General features: G+C 42.5%; 1 protein-coding gene across 2 annotated transcripts in view; it reads right to left on the bottom strand.

Annotated features, from left to right (window-relative positions):
- The window catches only part of ATP9A (ATPase phospholipid transporting 9A (putative)), a 534117-nt gene that overhangs the window by 155417 nt on the left and 357011 nt on the right, over nt 1-21689 (bottom strand). For both annotated transcript variants that reach the window (XM_069243632.1, XM_069243631.1), the window contains exon 18: nt 923-1093. In XM_069243632.1, the coding sequence (XP_069099733.1) occupies nt 923-1093 (171 nt within the window). The remainder of the gene's footprint in view (nt 1-922; nt 1094-21689) is intronic.

Genomic DNA, 21689 nt, shown 5'->3' with positions numbered 1-21689 from the left:
GCAATAAATGTCTCCAGGGAAAATGTGTTTTTTAACACATTTTTTTAATCATCTCAGGAGCGGATATCTCGAAACAGGAGTGAGGAAGTTTTCGATTGTGGAGAGTCGCAGGAAGAAAGAGGAATGAGCATCATTCCAGGGGATCTTTAAGGACACTTCACCTGCTGATTGGCTGTCATGTTCAGAACTATCTTATTGTTTTTCTTCCCACGCATTGACGGGAAATGTTGTTTGTTGACTGTTCGAATCTTGGATAATGGCTGCTGTGCAATAAAGTGAGGAATGATAAAGCCTAATCCTCAACTTTGCGTCCTTAATAGAACTGAAACTTTCTGTTACAATAGATTTTCATTCTTATCTGTTTTTGATCATGAGCTCTTTTATTGTACGTATTGTCAATATTTTCTTTCTTTTATATATTTATTGTTTTTATATGTCTTATCTGTATGACTTTATCTTGTATTGTAAGCTTGTATTATTTTTATAATATTGAATAAAGCCTATACAAATTTGCACACTATAGTTTTCACTTATTTATTTTCTGTGGAGCTTGATTACAAGTTATTTACACCTGTTATTCAATCGGATACTCTTGCCAGTATCTCACTTAAGTAAAGCACAACAGTAGATGGCACCAACATAGCCAACATAATGGTCAAATACATCAGTAATACAGACTTTGTCAAACAAACAAAGTTATCATGTTTTTATAGTAGAATGAAAAATCAGTCACATGTGGATAGTACAATCTGGCGGGGATTTCTTGCTACCTCTAGGTCTCATGACTGCAAAAAAGGGAAATTACTGATCCTAGAAACTGAAAATTAAAATTCTCAAAAACCTGTTGCCTTCTCTCTTACTACGTTTATCCTATTAGAAGTAAAACAAACTAGCAACTATGCTAATGAGTGTGGCACTGTACCTTCATGCCGGCATTTCTCAGAGTCTCTAGAGTTGGACGAACATCTGCCTGCAACTGGTCTTCCACTCCGGTCAGGCACAGCAGCTCCATCTCCATCTCCAGGCTCTCAATAACTGTTGCCACCTTGAGTGATCTGTCGTGAACACTCAGCTTGGCCTGGACGTACCTTGCCTGACAGACACACAATAAACATTTAATGTTAAATCCTTCACTCAATGTTATCATATCCAAGAGTGCTATTAGTTCTGCCCACAAATACCAGGAGATCCATAGCAGTTGCCCTATGTATTATGCCCTCTGTTTTCTGGGGTTTGTATGCTCTTAGCATCACTGACTCTTATTTAACATCTATGGATTCCTTAAACACTGGATGCATATCAATACTCCAACACTAAGTGATATTTACTTACATTTCCATTTGTGTAAATATATTGTATACCCTCTCTTATGAATTCATTGTCTCATTACAGGCCACGTATTGTTTAAAAAGAGAGTGCTACAATTAAGCAGTTAAATAGGATAAGTAAAACCTAATTGCTGACACAAATTAATACTGTAATTAATAGTGACAATTGTTACTTATTTAAAGCAAACATCAATCACTTTAATTGCTACAGATGAACATGTTACTTACCTTTGATAATGCTCTTCCTGGTAGATACTATATCTAATTGCAATTTTTCAAAATGGGATCACAGAGTTTTGGGGGAAAACAAATAAGTCAAACATTTTAGAAAGCTCATCAAAACAGATGGCATCCACAAGTTCAGAAGGACGATCAAACCCAGTTTGGTCAATCTCCATACAATACATGAAGTTAAGGTTGTGCAGTTTTGTGTGCAAGACTATATCCTGCTTCTGCTTCTTAAGGTCCTCATAAAGGGGTAACCTGATTGAGGACAGATACTTGGGCCCATACATTCCATGCACCATAATTTACTTGCCCAATCCAGAGCCACTAGGATATCTTGGACCTGTTCATTCCCGAGCTTTTTCAGAATTCAGGGCAGGAGAGGCAGCAGCATAAAGGGGTACAGGAGCCCTATGCTCCAATTCAACTCTGAGAGAAAGCCTTCTTGAAAGTTTCAGCGAGCAAATGTTTTGACATGCGTGTTCTCAGTGGTGGTGATAATATCTAGCAATGGTCTCACTATCACTGGAAGATGCCCTGTGTCACCTTGCAGGGTATCTGCGATGCACCACCAGCTTAGTTTATCTGACTCGACTTTCAAAGATCCTACTCCTACTATGTGGTTTACAACCAGGAAAATGCCCTGACATTCCTGCCAGGTTCAGTGCCTCCTGGCATAGGACAAATGATTCCACCCTGCCTTTTGCAGTACCACATGGTGGTGGTGTTTTCCATGAGAATCAGCAAAAGGCTTCCACTGACTGATGGAAGGCAAGACTGGGAGAGGAAAATATGCACTTCCCGAATGCTTTGATCTGTTTTGACTCTGTCTGTGGGAGACATAGGGAAAGATTGGGGGTTCTCTGTACTTATAGAAGCCAGAACCACCAAACTCTCTAGTAGGGTCCTGTGTCAAGGGTGCCTGGTGCTAGTCTGTGGAACCAGGCAGCCTACCTCATCAATGTCGCAGGAATAATGTTTAGACCAGGAGCACATGACTGTTTGGTGGGGCCAGATTAATAAACGTCACTCAGTACATTACCTTTGACTTCAATAGTTGGTAGCTGTAAATACAATACCTTCACTGTCTGTCTATTTACCAAAGCAAAGAAGGCACTGTCTTACATTGATGGCCCTGGAAGAGATTTACACCAAATAACAAAAAAGGTGATCTGAGAACCAAAATCTAACTTTCTGCCAAATTTGGAGTAATTCTGTCCAGCAGTTCGGGCTGTGTCATGTCTGAAGGGTCTATGGAAATTAACATGGTAAACACACTTTTTTTTTGTTTATTTTGTTCTCCCACTTTTTTCTCAGCTCCCGGTTAACAGATTCCAAAACTTCCCATGCACAACAAGACCCAATTTGACACTTAAGAAAATAAATTTGTCAAGATTCGTCAAACAGCAATACAGCACTGTGTCTCGTCAGTGGACTCAATTACAGGGTCACAGGAAGATCTAATGTTGTTAGACCGCCATACTCACTCCTCTCTGCAATGGTGGAACACCACCTCCCCATTGAAAGTGCGACCTTTTCTGGATCCTGTACCCCAGATCATACTGACGAAAGACACCCCGCACAGACTGGGGTGCTCTCCTTCAGGAGCTCTCAGTATAGGGCCATTGGGATCGTCATCATCAATCCCTACACATTAACTTTGTAAAGCTTCAGGCAATATTTCTAGCCCTGAAAGCATTCCTTCATCACCTCTCTCACAAAGTTGTCCTAGTTCGCACAGACACCATGACAGCAATGTACTACCTTCAGAAACAGAAACCCTCCAATTGTCACAACTCTCTCAGACAATTTGGAAATGGGCTCTACACCATCACATACACCTAGAGACAGAGTATATCCCAGGTTTTGACAGCATCTTTGAAGACCTGGTCAGCAGGATGCAGCAACTAGGCCACGAATGGGAACTTCACACGCAAGTTCTTTAAACATACTTCCAGAAGTGGGGCACAACTCAAATAGATCTTTTCCTCACAGCTGAAAACACAAAATGCCAAACTTCGCCTCCAGGTACCCTAATTCCCTATCCAACGGCAATGCTCTGTGGATGAACTGGTCTAGGTTGTTTGCCTACACTTTTCCTCCTCTCCCTCTCATCCCCTTTCTAGTTCGATGGATCAGGCAAACATCTCTCATCATGAACCTTGTCGCTCTCACATGGGCACACCAGCCCTTGTTCACCACACTATTGGATCTCTCAGTAGTTCCCCATCAGAAGCTTCTCAACAGGCCGGACCTTGTCAGTAAAAACCAAGGTTAGGTCAGGCACCCAGATCCCAAATCACTCAATCTTGCGATATTGCTCCTGAGGTCATAGAGTTTGGTTACCTGGACCTCTCTGCAGAATGCATGGACATTCTCAGGGAAGCTCGTAAACCCACTACCAAAGCTACTCTCCAAGACATTATCTGCAACTTGCTTCATCTACAGAAAGCTAATTTGGCTTACACCTCCATTAACTCACATCTCACAGCTGCATTCCTACAAAACAGACAACATACATCTTTTTAGGTTCCCAGTAATCAAAGCATTCATGGAAGGTCTTAGACAGGTAGTTCCACCAAGACTGCCCCGCGGATCATCTTGGAACCTAAACATTTTCCTTACCAGGAATATGGGTCCTCCTCTTGAACCACTTCACTCATGTCCTCTTCAGTACCTCTCATGGAAAGTGTCATTTTTAGTCACTATCACATCTCTCAGATGTGTTAGTGAGCTCAAAGGCCCTAACCCTGGAAGGACCATTCTTCCAAATACATCGAGACAAGGTGGTTATTCACACCAATCTGAAGTTCCTCCCTAAAGCGGACTCTCAATTCCATATTAATCAATCTATTGAGGCGCTGGTCTTCTTTCTGCAACCTGACTCAGTTGCCGAAAGAGCCCTTCACACTGTGGAGGTTAAACGTGCATTACTGTTCTACAATGACAGAACTAAAGGGTTTAGAAAGGCTAAACAGCTCTTTTTAGCTATCTCACTTCCTCATAAAGGCAATCCGATATCAAAGAGTAGCATAGCTATGTGGATAGTAAAATGCATTCAAACTTATTATGCTAAAGCAGAAAGACAACTTACTGTTAGTCCCAGAGCACACTCTATCAGGAAGAAGGGAGCCACTATGGCTTGCCATGGAAAAATAACCATAGCTGACATTTGCAAGGCAGCTACATGGTCTACACCACATACATTTACAAAACACTACTGTGTAGATGTACTTGCATGACAGCAAGCCAACGTAGGCTAAGCAGTACTTAGAACACTTCTCCAGGCGACTGCATCTCCCACAGGCTAGCCACCACTTTCATGGAGGGACTGTTTTACAGTCTTTGGAGAGCATGTGTATCTACAGCCACACATGCCATCGAACGGAAAATGTTACTTACCCAGTAAGCACCTGTTCGTGGTATGTAGTGCTGTAGATTTACATGCGCATCACTCCTCCCCGTATGCCTGTTGCCGTTTCAGTATTCCTTATACTTGTGTAAATAGGTGTACATACATAGATACATTTGCATGGACATCTCTTTTTCTATACTTCCTTTCTTCTTGTTTTCTCACCCGTCAGTAGAGAAAACAATCCAACAAACGAGTCGATGCCCATGCGCAGTATCATCAAGAAGGAGGGGTCACTCGATCCCGTGACTTGAAAATGCTTCTTCAAAGAAAAACAACTTGCAACACCCTGAACCCAACACTAGATGGCAAGAGCATGCATAGCATGTGTACCAACAACCATACATGACATCAAACATATATATATATATTTTTTGCATTAAAAGACCAAAGGTTACAGGAACATTATAGTTAGGTTCACATTTTACACACACAAAACCAGAGAAATTCACCAGTTGTAGTTACAGTTATCTGTAACCTTTGAGAGTGGGTGTGCGAGTGGCTGTATAGTTCAATGAGTGGGTGTGTGAGTGGCTGTATGGGTCTGAGCGTGAGTGACTGTATGGGTCTGGGAGTGTGTGTATATGAGTGGTTGTATGGGTCTGTGGGTGGGTGTGTGAGTGGCTGCATGGGTCTGTGACTGGGTGTGTGTCTGTATGAGTGGGTGTGTGAGTAGCTTTGAGGGTGTGTGAGTGGATGTCCAAGTGGTTTTGGGGCCAGTGAGTGGGTGTGTGAGTGGCTATATGGGTCTGTGGGTGTGTGTAGCTGTGTGGGTCTATGAGTTGCCGTGTGAATGGCTGTATGGTTCTGTGAGTGGGTGTGTGAGTGGCTGTATGTGTTGGGGAGTGGGTATGTGCATCGTTTTGTGGGAGTATGTGGGTGTATGTTGTTATGTAGGTGAGTGTGTCTGACCATCTCAAATGTTGTAGTAGACCATTTTGCGAAAAAAGCATATTCATTATCAAAAGAAAATGCATGGTCATGCATCCTTAAAGGTTGCCAAACAGCAGTAAAATGTGGCAGGCGTGAGTAAAGCAAAGAGAGCGGTTTCTGAGTTGTGCAATATGTTGATGTCACAAGTGACACTGAGCTGTACTGAAAGGTAACAGCCTCTCCACCTGTGGCAGCAGGTCATACTACTGCAGTATGTGCCCTTCTCTACTGATTTTTTTTTCCTTCATGGCACCAACCTGGAACAAGGGTTTTAGAGCACTTTACAAAAGAACTGTGCAACTTTAGAAAAAATGCAACTTACCCAGTAAGCATGTTTGTGGCATGTAGTGCTATAGATTCACAACCTTTGCATACTCCTGCCATCTAGTGTTTGGTCCAGAAGTGTGCAGGTTGTCCTTGAAGAAGTCTTTTTCAGTCACAAGGTATAGTAACTCCTTCTCCTCCTGGTAACAATGGGCATGGGCATCTATTCCACTGTTAAATTGTTTTCCTGTCGGCAGGTATGAATGAAGTGTAAAGTAAGTGTAAGAAAAGAGATGTCCATGCAAATGAGAATGTAAAGTAACTGCAACGGCCACAGGTATCCAGGGAGGAGGGTGGGCGCATATGAATCTACAGCACTACATGCCACAAACAGATGCTTACTGGGTAACATATTCAGTTTGATGACGTGTGGCTGTAAACACACATGCTTTGCACAGACCGTAACGCAGTGCCCTCCAAAAGCAGTGACTAACCTGTAGGTATTCCAGTTGTTTGGAAAAGTGTATGTCGCACTGCCTGAGCTACATTAGCTTGTTGGTGTTCTAGAGCATCCACACAATAATGTTTAGTAAAGGTGTGTGGTGTGGACCGTATAGCTGCTTTACATATATCAGCTACAGGTATATTGCATAGGAAAGCCACCTTGCGATGCCTGATTTAGAAATGGGATTTGTGAGGAGGGAAAAAAAGCAACAAAAGTATTGTTTGGTTTTATGAAAGTCTTTAGTTGTGTCAGTGTAATATATAAGAGCTCTTTTAACATCTAATGTATGAAGTTTCCATCCACAACTGAGTCTGGGTGAGGAAAGAATACAGGTAATTCTCCTGACTGCTTAAGGTGGAAATGGGAGAAATCCCTTGGAAGAAATTTTGGGTTTGTGGGAAGTACTACCATATCTTTGTGTAACTGGAAGAAAAGTTCTTCTAATGTTAGTGCCTGGAGCTCATGGACATGTCTGAGTGAAGTGAAGGCAATCAAAAAGGCAACCTTTCCAGGATAGAGATTGGGGGGAGCAATTACGTAGTGGTTCAAGTGGAGGACCCATAAGTCAATGCTAAGATTACAGGCATGTGGAATTTCTTTTTTTAAGACCTTCCACCAAAGCTTTAATGACTGATATCTTAAACAAACAGAGGTGGTTTCTATTTTGGAGGTAAGCAGCCACTGCTGCTAGATGTAAGCGTGTGGATGTGCATGCAAGGCCAGAGCCCTATAGCTATAGCTGGTGACAAAAAATGCCTTGGATTGTTGCATTAAATGGATCAATATTGTTATTATGACAGTAAGAAACAAATCTTTTCAATTTAGTGGCATAACAAGCCCTGGTAGTAGGTTTGCATGCTTCTTAGAGAATGGTGATATATTCAGGAGTGAGATTGAGTTATCCAAACTCTATGACTTCAAGAGCCAAATTGCTAAGTTTAGTTCTTTGGGATTTGGGTGCCTGGTTTCTCCATTGTTCTGGGTGAGAAGGTCCCGGTTGAGGGGAAGCTTCTCGTGAGTAACTACTGATACTTCTAGTACGTTGTGAACCATGGCTGTCGGGCCCATGTCGGAGCCACAAGTATTACCATGGGGATTTTTCTCATCACTTCTAAACCAGAAAAAGAAGAAGAGGGAGCGGCGCAAAAGCATAGGCAAGTATCCTGGACCAGTTCATCCATAGAGTATTGCCCTTGGATAGGAGTGTGTGGGAACCTGGAGACGAAGACTGGGTATTTTGCGCTGTCCTCAGCTGTGAATAGATCTATGTCTGGAAACCCCCACTTTTGGAATTAAGGGAGTAGGATTTGTGAGTGGAGTTCTCACTCGTGGGCTTATTGTCACATCCTGCTGAGGAGGTTGGCAAAACTGTTTTGTGATCCCGGAGGGTGTACCGCTAACAGATGGATGTTGTGATGTTGAGCCCAATGCCAAATTACTGAGATAGGCGAGATAACTGCAGGGAATGTCCCCCTCTCCCCGTTTATGTATACAGTACATAGTTGTCATATTGTTTGTCCGTACTAAGGCAACTTTGACGATCAGGAGAGGTGTGAACACTTTCAATGCAAGGTGAATAGCCTGCTCTAGGTAGTTGATATGAAGATACTGGTGTTTGGTATCCCAGAGGCCATGGACTGTGAGATTCTGCAAGTGAGAACCCCATCCTGTCCATGACTCGTCCATTGCCAGTGGGGACAGGGTCCAGGAAACGCCGACCTTGTAACATGTTTCGTGTTCCACCACTGCAGAGAGCAATGAGTGCATCTGACTATCAATACTAGATCTTCTAACTGACCCTGTGTCTAGGCATTCCTGTTGTGCTAGACATTCCTGCAGCAGATGCATGTGTTGTCGGGTATGTGGCACTATGGTGATGAATGAGGCCATCATACCCAATAGGCGCATGACAGTTCTGACTGTGACTTGTTGACTGGGTTGAAAGCACGATATTAGCATTTGGAAATTATGTTTTTGCACCATATTGGTATAAGCAAACTCCAACTGAATGTTTACAGTAGCCTTCAGGTTGAATACATAAAGGCTGAAGATGAGAGTTTTGGAAACTGATTGTGAAGCCTAGTTTATGGAGTAGGTCTATGATAGCTTGAGTGAGTGGCTGGCACCGAAGGAGAGTGCTGGCTTTGATAAGCCAATTGTCTAATTATGGGAGAACTTGGATGTTTTCTCTGCACAAATGTGCTGCTACCACTGCTAGGCATTTTGTGAACCCTCGAGGTGCAGTAGCCACTCTGAAGGGAAAGACTTTGAATTGGATATGGTTCCCTGCTATCACAAATCTTAGGTGTTTGCGATGTGAGGTATGTATGAGAATTTGAAAGTAGGCATCCTTTAAAGTCTAGGGCTGATTGGAAGTCACATTGCTGGAGAAGTGGGATCACGTCTTGAATATGGAAATGCCCTGACAGGATGTAATTTAAGGGCAATAGACCTAAGATTGGCCTTACAGATCTGTCCTTTTAGGGGATGAGGAAGTATAGGAAATATCCTCCTGACCCTTGAAGTTGTAGAGGGACAAGTTCTATAGTTCCTATGAGTAGGAGAACTTTAACTTTCTGTTTGAGCAGTGTTTGGTTTTCAGGAGAGAGTCTGAGTGTGAGGTGGAATGTTTGGAGGTGTGGTAATGAGCTCCAGACAATAACCATGTTGGATAATGTATAATACCCAGTGTTCAGATGTTATTGATTGCTATTTGGGCAGAGTCACTCAACTGGTGTTGAATGGTTGCAGTGAAGGCAAAGGAACTCACAGTTTTGTGGTGGTTGAAGCACCACATGGGGACGCTACTTACCCGCTTCCCTTGGCACTGTTGCCCTCAAAGGAACCTGTATTGTAACCTCAAGGAGAGGAGTGTTGCCCTTAGAGACGTTGGTAAAAGGTAGAGTCTTCCAAGGATGTAATTTTAGAGCCTACTCAATAGGTGGAGCAGCAGTAGGTGCCACGAGGTCTAGGTGTTTGCAGTGCGCCTTTACATTTTGCGGTCTTTGTATCTTTTTTAAATCTTTTTAGAGCCGAATCAACCTGTGGGCAGAAAAGGTGTCCTTTATCGAAGGGGCCATACAATAGTGCTTGTTGAATCCCTGCTTTAAAACCACATATGTGGAGCCAAGCATGTTGTTGCAGTAAAATGCTAATATTGATTCCTCTTGCAGCTGTATCTGTGCATCCAACGCACAATCGAGGGAAGTGTAGGAAATTAACTTTCCTTCTGTGACAAGATGTTGCCTTCTCCTTTTGTACCCCTCTGGAAGGTATTGGAAGAGTTCCTCCATTTTCTCCCAGTGGGACCTGTCATAACGTGTTAACAATCCCATTGAATAAGTAATGTGCCAAAGATTGGCGGACTGTGCTGCCACTCTCTTGCTAGAGGCATCGCTAATTTGCTCTCTTGTGTAAGGCGGTGGAGCATCGCTTGGAGCTTGAGAATTAACCCTCCCAGCTAGCGAGTCGGGGGAATTTGACCCCTGATCTAAATAGGGTCAGAATGGGAGGCCTTGTATTTTTTTTTTTTTCAATCAACCCTGGGAGTTGTAATCCAGACCTACACAGGGTCTTTGAAAATGTCTTCTGCTTGCCTCAACATACCTTTAAGCATAGGGAGATATTGATTTACCCTATATGTTGTGGAGTAGGTCTCAAAGAGGAGGTCCTCTTCCAGAGGCTTGTTATGTAGCTGGACACCATGGTATGTTGCAGCCCTGCCAATACGCTCCTGATACGTGGTAGAGTTGTAAGGAGGAAGGTCTAGGAGGATATAGGTCAGGATTGGAGTCCTCTTGAGTGTCAATGTCGTATGCCATCCAAATATCAGAAGGCAGAGGTGTGGTGCAACATGTGTTATCTCCTTTGCCATGCCCACCTATAAATGAGTGTGGGAACTCTTGAGGTGTGATGGAGAGTGTGAAGGTGGTGGAGGGAGGGATGGAAATGGTGGTGGTGTGGAGGAGAGGAAGGAGGAGGAGGAGGTAAAGAACTTGACGCTTTCTCCTTTTGGATGTCACTGGCAGATCAATGGCTTCCCCAAACTAAAGCTGGCACTTGGATGATGGTGGTATATGCACCAAAGGTTTGGTGAGGATGCATCCTGTCTGAGGCGGTTTATGAATTTGCCTTTGGCTGGCATCAAGTTTTTCTTGTAGTCTATGTAAGATCGGTTCCACTAGAGTGTTAGGGTCGGATTTGGGAGCCTCCTCCCAGTGTTAAGGGGACTAACACAGGTTGCATACCTGGTAAAGACGGGTCAAAGGATATTTTGCGTGGGAGTTCTTGCAGAACTGAAAATGCAACTGTTCCATCAGCAAGGTATTCTCCGAAGAAAACAGAGTTTATGGAAATGTAGGCTGCGAATGGCGAGCCCTGAAGGCCACTGCGAGAAGTGTGTCTATCCGACGAGTGATCGTTTTCTGAGAAATCAACACACAAGATGGCATATGCATTCAAAATCAATACCAATAAAGGTAAAGGTGAAGCACAAACCAAAAGGAGCCTGAGAAATGGTTTTGACACAGCATGTAAACATACATGACCGAACCCAAAGAAAACAATCTAACAATGGAGTTGATGCCCATGTGCACTATCAGCAAGAAAAAGAGTCACTCTACCTCTTGACTCAAAAGACTTCCTTGAAAAAAAAAACTTGAACACTTCTATACCCAACAGTAGATGGCAGGAGAATGAAAATCATGTGACTCTACAGCTAAACATGCCATCAACCACATTGTTTTCTTTTCAGGCACAGGAGCTAACATAATTGCAATTCAGAGAACTGCAGGACAACTGCTGAACATCCTGTGAATGTGGTGATGACACAGCCTGGGAGCAAGAGGGGAACGTACATTTAAGATATGCCATGACACGGATCATTTTAACGATGCAGTAGTAAAAAAAAAAAAAGACAGAGGCGCTACATACAGATCAATGTTTAAGGGACACTAATAAACGTTCTCAGCAAGCACCCACCAGCAGTCAAATGCTGGGAATAGAACTATTTAAAACCTATTAACAAAAACTTGCTTGGTGCACTGTAATCAACTAATAAAAGTGCTGGCTTTACAAACAGAAGCTGCAAAGGAGAGGGAAGAAGCAACATTTACAAGGTAAGCTTCATAATGAAAAAAGGTTGAGTACCTGCACTTAGATCCTCAGAATGCACATTTGTATTCAGGCCTTGCACTGCCTGGTTAATTCATATTGATTAATCTCTCCCTGTATATTAGTGAGTGATGAAATCTAGGGGTTAACCTAAACGAAACCCTTATTTCAGTTCCGGGTTTCCTGCTGAGCACATTATGTATTCTTAGTCTGAGTGACTCCCTATATCTTCTATTTGCATTGGATTCAACATCAAAGAGAACTGAGAGTTCTTAGAAGTAAGCTAAGTAAAGGAATAGCTTATATATAAACAGATGGGAGTAGAACGCTGCTTTTTCTGAGTCCTCTCACTGTGTTCTGCGCATTGTTGTGGGGAAACTTAAGATAAGGAAAAAGACAAGACTCCTGTTGACACAACAAACACAGATTTATATTGTCGCAACAGGGAGACTAGGTATTGCCATACAGGTAAACAACTGGTTTAAATTTGCTGCTTCACAGGCAACCACTTATATAGTATCGTGGACAATGCTTATTACAAAAGGTCAAATAATAAGTTAATTACCAGTTAATGTTGTTTCAAAACATCACACCACTTATTAAAAAAACCTCTAACAATGCTTAAAAGACTAACTTCTCACTACTCTTGAATGCATGTGTATTTGCGTCCATGTTTTATCGCTCTGCTCCCAAGATCTCTTATCAAATTCTGTGACCCTCGGCTAATTCAATCTCCTGCTCCTATTCTTCAATCATGTTATTAATTTACTGGGAAAACAGAATACGTGCCTGTGTGCTAAGGCTATAAATTCCTTCAAGAGTACAAACACAGGTTTTTCTGTACCTAAGATCTTTCTGGTCATGCATTCTATTTTCAAGTGAACTATTCAACTCTCTGGTACCAACACAGATTTTAGGCCTACACTGCTCTTTCACCACATATAATTTTAAATTGTTTCCTACAGATGTCTAATGTAGCGTAATTACTTCACACATCTCCTTTCCTCTTAAACAGCACTCAGGAGTGAATGCCACTGCATGAGTATCAGGGCTTAAAATGGGAAGGACCTTGGAAACACTGAATACCTGCACTTTTTTACAGTTGAAAGGCAAAGTATCACCACTTCTTAGAAAAAGTGCAATACGTTTAGTAGGCGAGTACCAGCACTTCCCATCAGCAAACAAATACTCTCTCATAGAGGCTACTTAAAGTCTATAGTTCCAATTCAAGCACTGATGAGTATGTATTACCTGCCATTCCACCTCCACTTAGATGGGGGCTGTGAGCAACGTGCCAGGAAACATCAAATAGGAAAAAAAAAAAACTTTGCCAGGCAATCCTGCCATCTGAGCATTATCCAGACAGTTCACAGGAAGTATCTTCCCAATCAACAGCCGTTGCTGATTCCTAAGCTCCCAAAACTGTTCACATATTTTGGGCACAGCGTAGCCTGTTGCTGTACCCCACTGGGGCACTGACAGCTCTATCTTTCTAAAGTACCCTTGCTCACTATTTTTTGTTCTTTACATGTTTTATACAGCATACACTCCAGCCTAATGTTTTGGAGCGCTTTACACAAGCAGCAATAAACATTCACTGCAAACATTATGAGGCAGATGCAGCAGAGCGCATAATGGCTGCTGCCACATCACAACACACAATGCGTCTTTACCTGTTTCCCACGGAAAGGGTGTTTAAATTAAGTCTACCAGGCCAAAAAACAATAAACAAAAGCGCATTGCTCTTGTATGCTTACTGTTTTCATAGAAATATCACAAGACCAGTTGCAAATGGTTTGTTCTGGCTATTTTTTTTGTGAATGCAATTTTGCACTCTAATGCACAGCTATGCAAGCAATTCTAGTGAAATCCACTTTCACGATGGAGCTGATTTTTTTGTGTGTAATAGCAACCACTGATTTCAACAAGTATTTGTATTTAAACAGTTGCAGTTTGCATGCAAATTTTGCTCATTTTTACTTCTGGTTAAATACACCTACTTATGGAGACTTAGCATATCTGGGGTAAACAAGCATTGTTAGCTCTACCACTGTGGTTAGCCTTCCTGATTTCAATGCACTCACTATACTGCATGGCCCCAGGACATCTAGGCCCAAGGGTGCGCCTCTGTGCGTGCAATAAATAGAAACGCGACACTGCTTCACCAAACAAGGGCACGAGATAGTATTTTTAGAGCCCATCTTCACTGGTTGTAGCTAATTTGGACGTTTCCAGCACCATCTGGAGGCCCAGCTGGTGATGTCCTAGGTGACAAACTAAAATCCCTTGTGTTCCATGTGCTGCCTTGTTTTTACTAGCTTTGAGTGATCTAGTGGTGTTGTGAGGTGCCTTGTACCAGAATGCACCTACCTCTAAATCCTAATCGCGTGTCCCTGATTCGCGCTATCCCAGCCATTCAGTCTAGGCCCAGACCTGCTGCTCTTCAGAAGCCTTGGCGAAACACCTCTAAAAACAGCATCACTTGTGGAAGATTTTTGTTGATAAATTGAGACATATTTTGAACTGTAGCTGAATAATGATCATATCTTTAGAAACTTAAGACTACACGAAAATGTAAGACTACACAAAAAAATATAAGACTACTTAAACTCAGAGTGTAATCAAAACATATGTTTTCCAAGCTAATCATGAGGGGAAACGCTAGGAAGAGTTGTAGTTGTAACAAACTGCTTTTGCAAACAAAGCGGTTACCAACAGTGAAAGAAAAATGTTTTTTAGCAGGAATGCTGACGAGGTTTTTGCAATTGAAGAATTACTGTCTGTCTTTACCTGTGGAAGTAGTATCCGCAGAAGGTGAGAGGCAGCAGCCTACATCAGGGGAAGCTGGGTTGCTGGCTGTAGGTCACCAGCAGAAAGGGCACTAGAAAGGAGGGTAGCTGTTGCAGGAACCAGCCACACATGGTGGACAAACTGAATAAACCCCTAGGCCCTGGCATACAAAAAACAAGCATTGGAGCTCACACTTTTCTTTTTTTTTTTTTTTAAACAGCTGATTTGAGGATCTGTGCTAACATTTGTTTTTTTTTTTAAGTGTTTTTGGCCTGAGGCGGAGTCCCTCTGGGACCCCACCACCTTGCCTAGGGGGTCAGGGTATTCCTACCCTGCCCCCTTGTGCGTTTCTTTTTACCTTTTTTTCTTGGGACTCGGCTGAGTCTGAGTCCTACGATGACTGGCAACACTTCCTGGTTAAAGTGTTGCCTTCCAAACAGATCTCACCATGAGATATGACTAATCCACAAAGGACTCGCCTCCCTAGATATCTACAGTTCTTTTTCCTTTAATATCTTCAAAACTACTGAATGGATTTGTGTATGAAGCTGGTTCTTTATATGATACATCAAAGCAAGATATATGTGCAAAGAGTCCAGGGGTTTCCTTAGTAGTGGACACGGGCCTGCTGTAGCAATCCCAAGGTTCTCCTTTTAGGGGGTAGAGTGGTCGAGTAGCCTTAGACTTATCAAAGAGGAGTGTGAGACATCTGCAAATACAAACCCAGTCAATAAATGAGACACACAAATCAATAAGAAGATCCAAATAATTCACAAAAATAACAAGTACCTTTATATATTGAGGTACCAGGATCAATACGATGTTTTGCAAGAAAAATACTTTCAGGTTTCAAAAGTTGACGGCGCATGTTTCAAAAGCAGCAATGTTGTCCTATGGAGAGAAAAACAAGTACTGCATATTCAGGTATCGTACAGGGACTTAATGGACCTATCTCCTGGACTTAAGGAAAGTATGGGGGATCAGGACCACATGAACAGATTAATCTGGGTGATACTGGGGGGGTCCAGATGCAAACATGTAGTACTGTGTCGGGTGCCCAATGTTAGTCACTGGGTATTGGTCCAGTTGAAAAGATGCTGCAGGTGAGGACTAGGGATCCAGTCTGGAGGAACCAACAAGTGGGTTCAAATCTGGAGACGTTAGGGATGTTGGGACATCTCAGGTCCTCTTCTCCATGGACCAGGGGTGACGGGTGCAGATGAGCTTTGAGGCTTTGGGTTTTGTCCATCAGGAGTACTCGCAATTGAGGGGCCTGTGGACAGAGGCTGCTGGGGGTGTTGGTGAGTCCACAGTAGACAAGTACAAGCTGGCCTTTGTCTCTGGACCACATCACCACCATTGGTCTACTTCAACTTGGGCAAGGCAGCACGGGTGCAATGGTAGTTTCAAGTGTAGGGTTTTCTGTGGTCCAGAGTCCTTGCAGTTGTCTTGAGGTGCCTGCAAAATGAAGGGATGCAGCTCTGCTGTTACATGGGAGTTCCTGGGTCTTTGTTGAAGGCAGGCAGGCCTCCCAGGCTTTTGGAGGCACAGCAGCTTGCAGAAAGAGTCGACCCTGGCACAAATTAGCGGAAACAGCAGACAGGCCAGCACAGCTGGTGCCAAGTCAGGTGCTTCTACCACAGGCTTTGCTTTTGGGTGTCCTTCTTCGTATGTCAACAGGAATCTGATTTACTGGTGCCAAAGGCTCCCCTAAATACTGAATTTAGGGGCATTTCAGGAAGTGTAGGGTAGTAACCAATGGGCTACCTACCCCTGGGGTCACTACACCCCTATATGATCCCTTCCTGTGGGAATTGGGCATACCCTGTCCCAGAGTTCCACATCTGCCAACACAAAGATGGCAGATTTCTAAATGTAGTGTCCACATCAGGCAGCTCAACTTAGGGGTCGGACTGCCCTTAGCGGTGGGCACACCTCTGCATACTAAATTTCCCGCCAGTACCGGTGCCAAATGGGCCCTGGGACAGGGGTCAGCATCTCTCCTGTGAGTGAAGCCAGATCTGCATACCAAGGACAGTGGGCTACTTTGAAGCCCCTGGCCTTGGAATGCAGAGGTCAGGTGTCTGTCTTGTGGTGGAAGGCAGGCTGAAACCAGTCAGCCCACACATGGGTAGATGGTAGGTTTTCAGGGGGTACCCCTTAGTGCATATATTAACAAATCCATCACTGGTACCAGTGAGGATTTATTAGTATGAGATGTTTAATATTAAAGATCTTGGCAAAACAAAAAATGCTTTGTCTATGGTCATTAGGTCCTAACTATAACACCATACTGGCTATCGCCAGTAGGTGATTTATATATATATATATATATATATATATATATATATATATATATATATATATATATATAGGTATATTACCTGGTGGCGCTCGCCACTAGGTAGATATAGTTAGGACCTAGTTTCTATAGAAAAATCATTTATTTCACTTGCTTATATCCTGGGCATCGGCTGACAAATCTTCATGACATTTTCCCAAAAAATATGACGCTCACATAAACTGCTGTCAGGAAAGTATTGAGGAGATCCGTCAAGTGGGGTAGTTTTCTCTCTGTTAATTTCTGTGAGTATTTTGAACAGGAATAGCAGCCGAACCACTGGACGGATTTACACCAAATATGGCAGAAAGCTAGCTCTTGGACAGGAAAGTGACCTTTTTGTGATTTGGTGTAAATCCGTGCAGTAGTTTTGCAGTTCATAAATGAAAAGCAAATTGATTTATATAAGGATGTGGATCCTAATTGGATCCTCCTCGGATCCTCCGTGGATTTGGAGGAAAAGCAAGACCTGTTTTTGGCTGGCCGAAACCTTACAGAAAAGTTGTGGCTGTCATTTTGTTTCTCACATTGCCTGGTAGGTGGGAAAAAAAACAGTGTAAAAACATATAAGTGGTCAGGATACAGGTATCCCGACCCCCACAGGACAAATGAAGAGGTTCCTCCCTTAGTGACTCCTCATCGGCAAAAAACACTGCCCTTTTTTTCCAGCCAGTCTGTGGATTCGAGGATCCTCCTTGGATCCTCCTCTGATCCTGGGGAAAAGCAAGGCCTTGACTGGCACACTGCAACCTGACACAAATATTAATATGTGCATTAAAAAAAACTCATTGAAATTCAATGAAAAAACAAAGGTTAAAGGGACGTTATAGTTAGGTTGATGTTTTACCTATACAAAACCATAAAAATTCAGCAGTTACAGTTACACTTAAAGTTATACTTATCTGAAGAAACTAGTGCCAGAAAGCAACTTTAGGCAACAAGTTATAGTTTCTTAACACAAGTATAACTATAACTGTTGAATTTCTATGCTTTTGGTTGGGTAAAGCATCAACCTAACTATAACTTCCCTGTAACCTTTACTTTTTTTTCAGTGAATATATGTATATGTGTGTATATATATATACATATATATATATATATATATATATATATATATATGCAAAATGTCACTTACCCAGTGTACATCTGTTTGTGGCATGTTGCGCTGCAGATTCACATGCTGTGCACTGTTCCTGCCATCTAGTGTTGGGCCCGGAGTGTTACAAGTTGTTTTTCTTCGAAGAAGTATTTTCGAGTCACAGGACCGAGTGACTCCTCCCTTTCGGTTCCATTGCGCATGGGCGTCGACTCCATCTTAGAATGTTTTCCCCGCAAAGGGGGAGGTAGGAGTTGTTGAAGTAAGGATACTAGAGGTGCCCATGCAATGGAGTAGATATGTATGTACATAGTGTGTAGTAAAGTAATATTTATTTACATATTTACAATTTACGTGCAACTAAAATGGCTACAGGCTCCCCGGGAGGTCGCATGTGAATCTGCAGCGCAACATGCCACGAACAGATGTACACTGGGTAAGTGACATTTTCCGTTCAATGGCATGTGTAGCTGCAGATAAAAATGCTGTGCATAGACTACAAAGCAGTAATCTCCCCAAAAGCGGTGGTCAGCCTGTAGGAGTTGAAGTTGTCTGAAATAATGTTCTTAATACAGCCTGTCCTACTGTAGCTTGTGTTGCTAACACATCTATACAGTAATGCTTAGTAAATGTATGGGGTGTAGACCAGGTGGCTGCCTTACAAATCTCTGTCATTGGTATATTACCAAAAAAAGCCATTGTGGCGCCTTTCTTTCTAGTGGAGTGTGCCCTTGGTGTAATGGGTAATTCTCTTTTAGCTTTAAGGTAACAGGTTTGAATGCATTTAACTATCCATCTGGCAATGCCCTGTTTGGATTTGGGTTACCTGCATGAGGTTTTTGGAAAGCTACAAACAATTGTTTTGTTTTACGAAATTGTTTCGTTCTCTCAATGTAATACATTAGCGCTCTTTTATGTCTAATGTATGCAATGCCCTTTCCGCTACTGAGTCCGGTTGTGGAAAGAAGACTGGGAGTTCCACAGTTTGGTTTAGATGGAACAGTGATATGACTTTTGGTAAAAAAATTGGATTTGTACAGAGAACCACTTTATGTTTATGTATTTGTATAAAGGGTTCTTGAATAGTAAACGCCTGTATTTCACTAACTGTTTGAAGTGATGTGATGGCTATTAGAAAGGCTACTTTCCAAGTCAAAAATTGGATTTGACAAGAATACATGGGTTCAAATGGTGGGCCCATGAGTCTTGTTAATGCAATATTAAGATTCCACGAAGGTACTGGTGGTGTTCTTGGGGGTATGATTATTTTTAGTCCTTCCATAAAGGCTTTAATAACTGGGATTCTAAAAAGTGATTTTGTATGTTTACTCTGAAGATAAGCAGATATTGCAGTGAGATGGATTTTAATGGAAGAGAAAGCTAGTTTGGACTTTTGTAAGTGTAGTAAATAACTTACAACGTTTTGTGTGGAGGCGTCTAATGGCATAATTTGATTAGCCTGGCAGTAGCAAACAAACCTTTTCCATTTGTTAGCATAACAATGTCTTGTTGTGGGTTTTCTTGCTTGTTTAATGATCTCCATACACTCTTTGGAAAGGTTTAGATATTCAAATTCTAAGTCTTCAGGAGCCAAATTGCTAGGTTGAGCGATGCTGGATTCGGGTGTCTGATCTGTTGGTTGTGTTGTGGTATCAGATCTGGTCTGTTTGGTAGTTTTATGTGGGGTACTACAGATAGGTCCAACAGTGTGGTGTACCAGGGTTGGTGAGCCCACGTTGGTGCAATAAGTATTAGTTTGAGTTTGTTTCGACTCAGTTTGTTGACCAGATAAGGAATGAGCAGGAGAGGGGGAAAAGCGTAAGCAAATATCCTTGACCAGTTGATCCACAGAGCATTGCACTTGGACTGAGGGTGTGGGTTTCTGGACGTGAAGTTTTGGCATTTCGCGTTTTCTTTTGTTGCAAACAGATCTATGTTTGGTGTCCCCCAGTGGTGGAAGTGATGTTGTAGAATCTGGGGATGTATTTCCCACTTGTGAGTTTGCGAGTGATCTTGACTGAGATTGTCGGCTAACTGATTGTGAATGCCTGGTATATATTGTGCTATTAAGCGAATGTTGTTGTGGATTGCCCAATGCCAGATTTTTTGTGCTAAGAGTCACAGCTGTGACGAGTGTGTCTCCCCCTGTTTGTTTAGATAATACATTGTTGTCATATTGTCTGTTTTGACAAGAATGTGTTTGTGGGCTAGAAGGGGTTAAAAGGCTTTTAGTGCTGGAAAGACTGCTAACAGTTCCTAGTGATTTATGTGGAGTTGTTTTTGCTGATTGTCCCACTGACCTTGTATGCTGTGATTGTTGAGGTGTGCTCCCCACCCAATCATGGATGCGTCTGTTGTGATAATGGCACAAGGCACTGAGTCTTGAAAAGGCCACCCCTTCTTTAAATTTACAGGGTTCCACCATTGAAGCGAAGAGTGTGTTTGGCGGTCTATCAACACTAGGGGCCATATGTACGAACACATTTTCCCATTGACACAGAATGGGAAAAACCCTTTGATACATCTGGCCCTTAATCTTGGAGTTGACCCTGTGCCTGCGTCCATTGTTTTGCTAGGCACTGTTGTAAGGGCCGCATGTGTAGCCTTGCGTTTGGGACAATAGCTATGCATGAGGACATCATGCCTAGTAGTTTCATCACAAACCTTACTGTGTAGTGTTGGTTTGGTTGTATGCTTGATATTGTATTTTGAAACGACTGAACTCTTTGTGGACTTGGAGTGGCAGTTGCTCTTTGTGTGTTGAGTGTTGCTCCCAAGTATTGTTGTATTTGGGATGGTTGTAAATGAGATTTTTGGAAATTTATAGAAAACCCTAGTTTGTGTAGAGTATCTATTACGTATTGCGTGTGAACGTGACATTGTCGTTGAGTGTTGGCTTTTATTAGCCAATAGTCTAGATATGGAAATACGTGCATGTGATGTCTCCTTATATGAGCTGCTACTACAGCTAGGCATTTTGTAAATACCCTGGGGGCTGTTGTTATTCCGAACGGAAACACCTTGAATTGGTAATGTTTGCCTTGTATTACAAACCTGAGGTATTTCCTGTGAGATGGATGGATGGGTATGTGAAAATACGCATCCTTGAGATCCAGTGTTGTCATGTATTCCCCTTGTTTTAGTAAGGGGACTACGTCCTGAAGTGTTACCATGTGGAAATTATCTGATTTGATGAAGAGATTCAGTGTTCTGAGATCTAAGATAGGCCTTAACGTTTTTTTCTTTTTTTGGGATAAGGAAATACAGGGAGTAAATGTCTGTATACAGGGAGTAAACGTCTGTTCCTTTCTGGTGATAGGGTACTATCTCTATGGCTTGTTTTGCTAGCAGTGCTTGGACCTCTATCTGTAATAGGTCTAAGTGTTGTTGAGACATTTTGTGCGGTTTTGGGGGAACATCTGGAGGGAATGTTGTGAACTCTATGCAGTAACCATGTTGGATAAATGACAGGACCCACATGTCTGTGGTAATGTGTGTCTAATTGTGGTTGTATTTGGTTAATCTCCCCCCCCACCGGTGATATGTGTTGGGGAAGTGTGACAGTGAAGTCACTGCTTGCTAGGGCTTGGCTTGAAGGCTGGAATTTTCCTCTTCCTCTTGGGAACTATCCTCTGTAGGAACCACGAAACCCCCCTCTCTGGTACTGAGACTGGTCGGTGAGT

Source organism: Pleurodeles waltl, chromosome 7 (genome assembly GCF_031143425.1).
Source record: "Pleurodeles waltl isolate 20211129_DDA chromosome 7, aPleWal1.hap1.20221129, whole genome shotgun sequence".
Taxonomy (NCBI): Eukaryota; Metazoa; Chordata; class Amphibia; order Caudata; family Salamandridae; genus Pleurodeles; species Pleurodeles waltl.
This window is presented reverse-complemented; position numbering and strand designations above follow the sequence as displayed.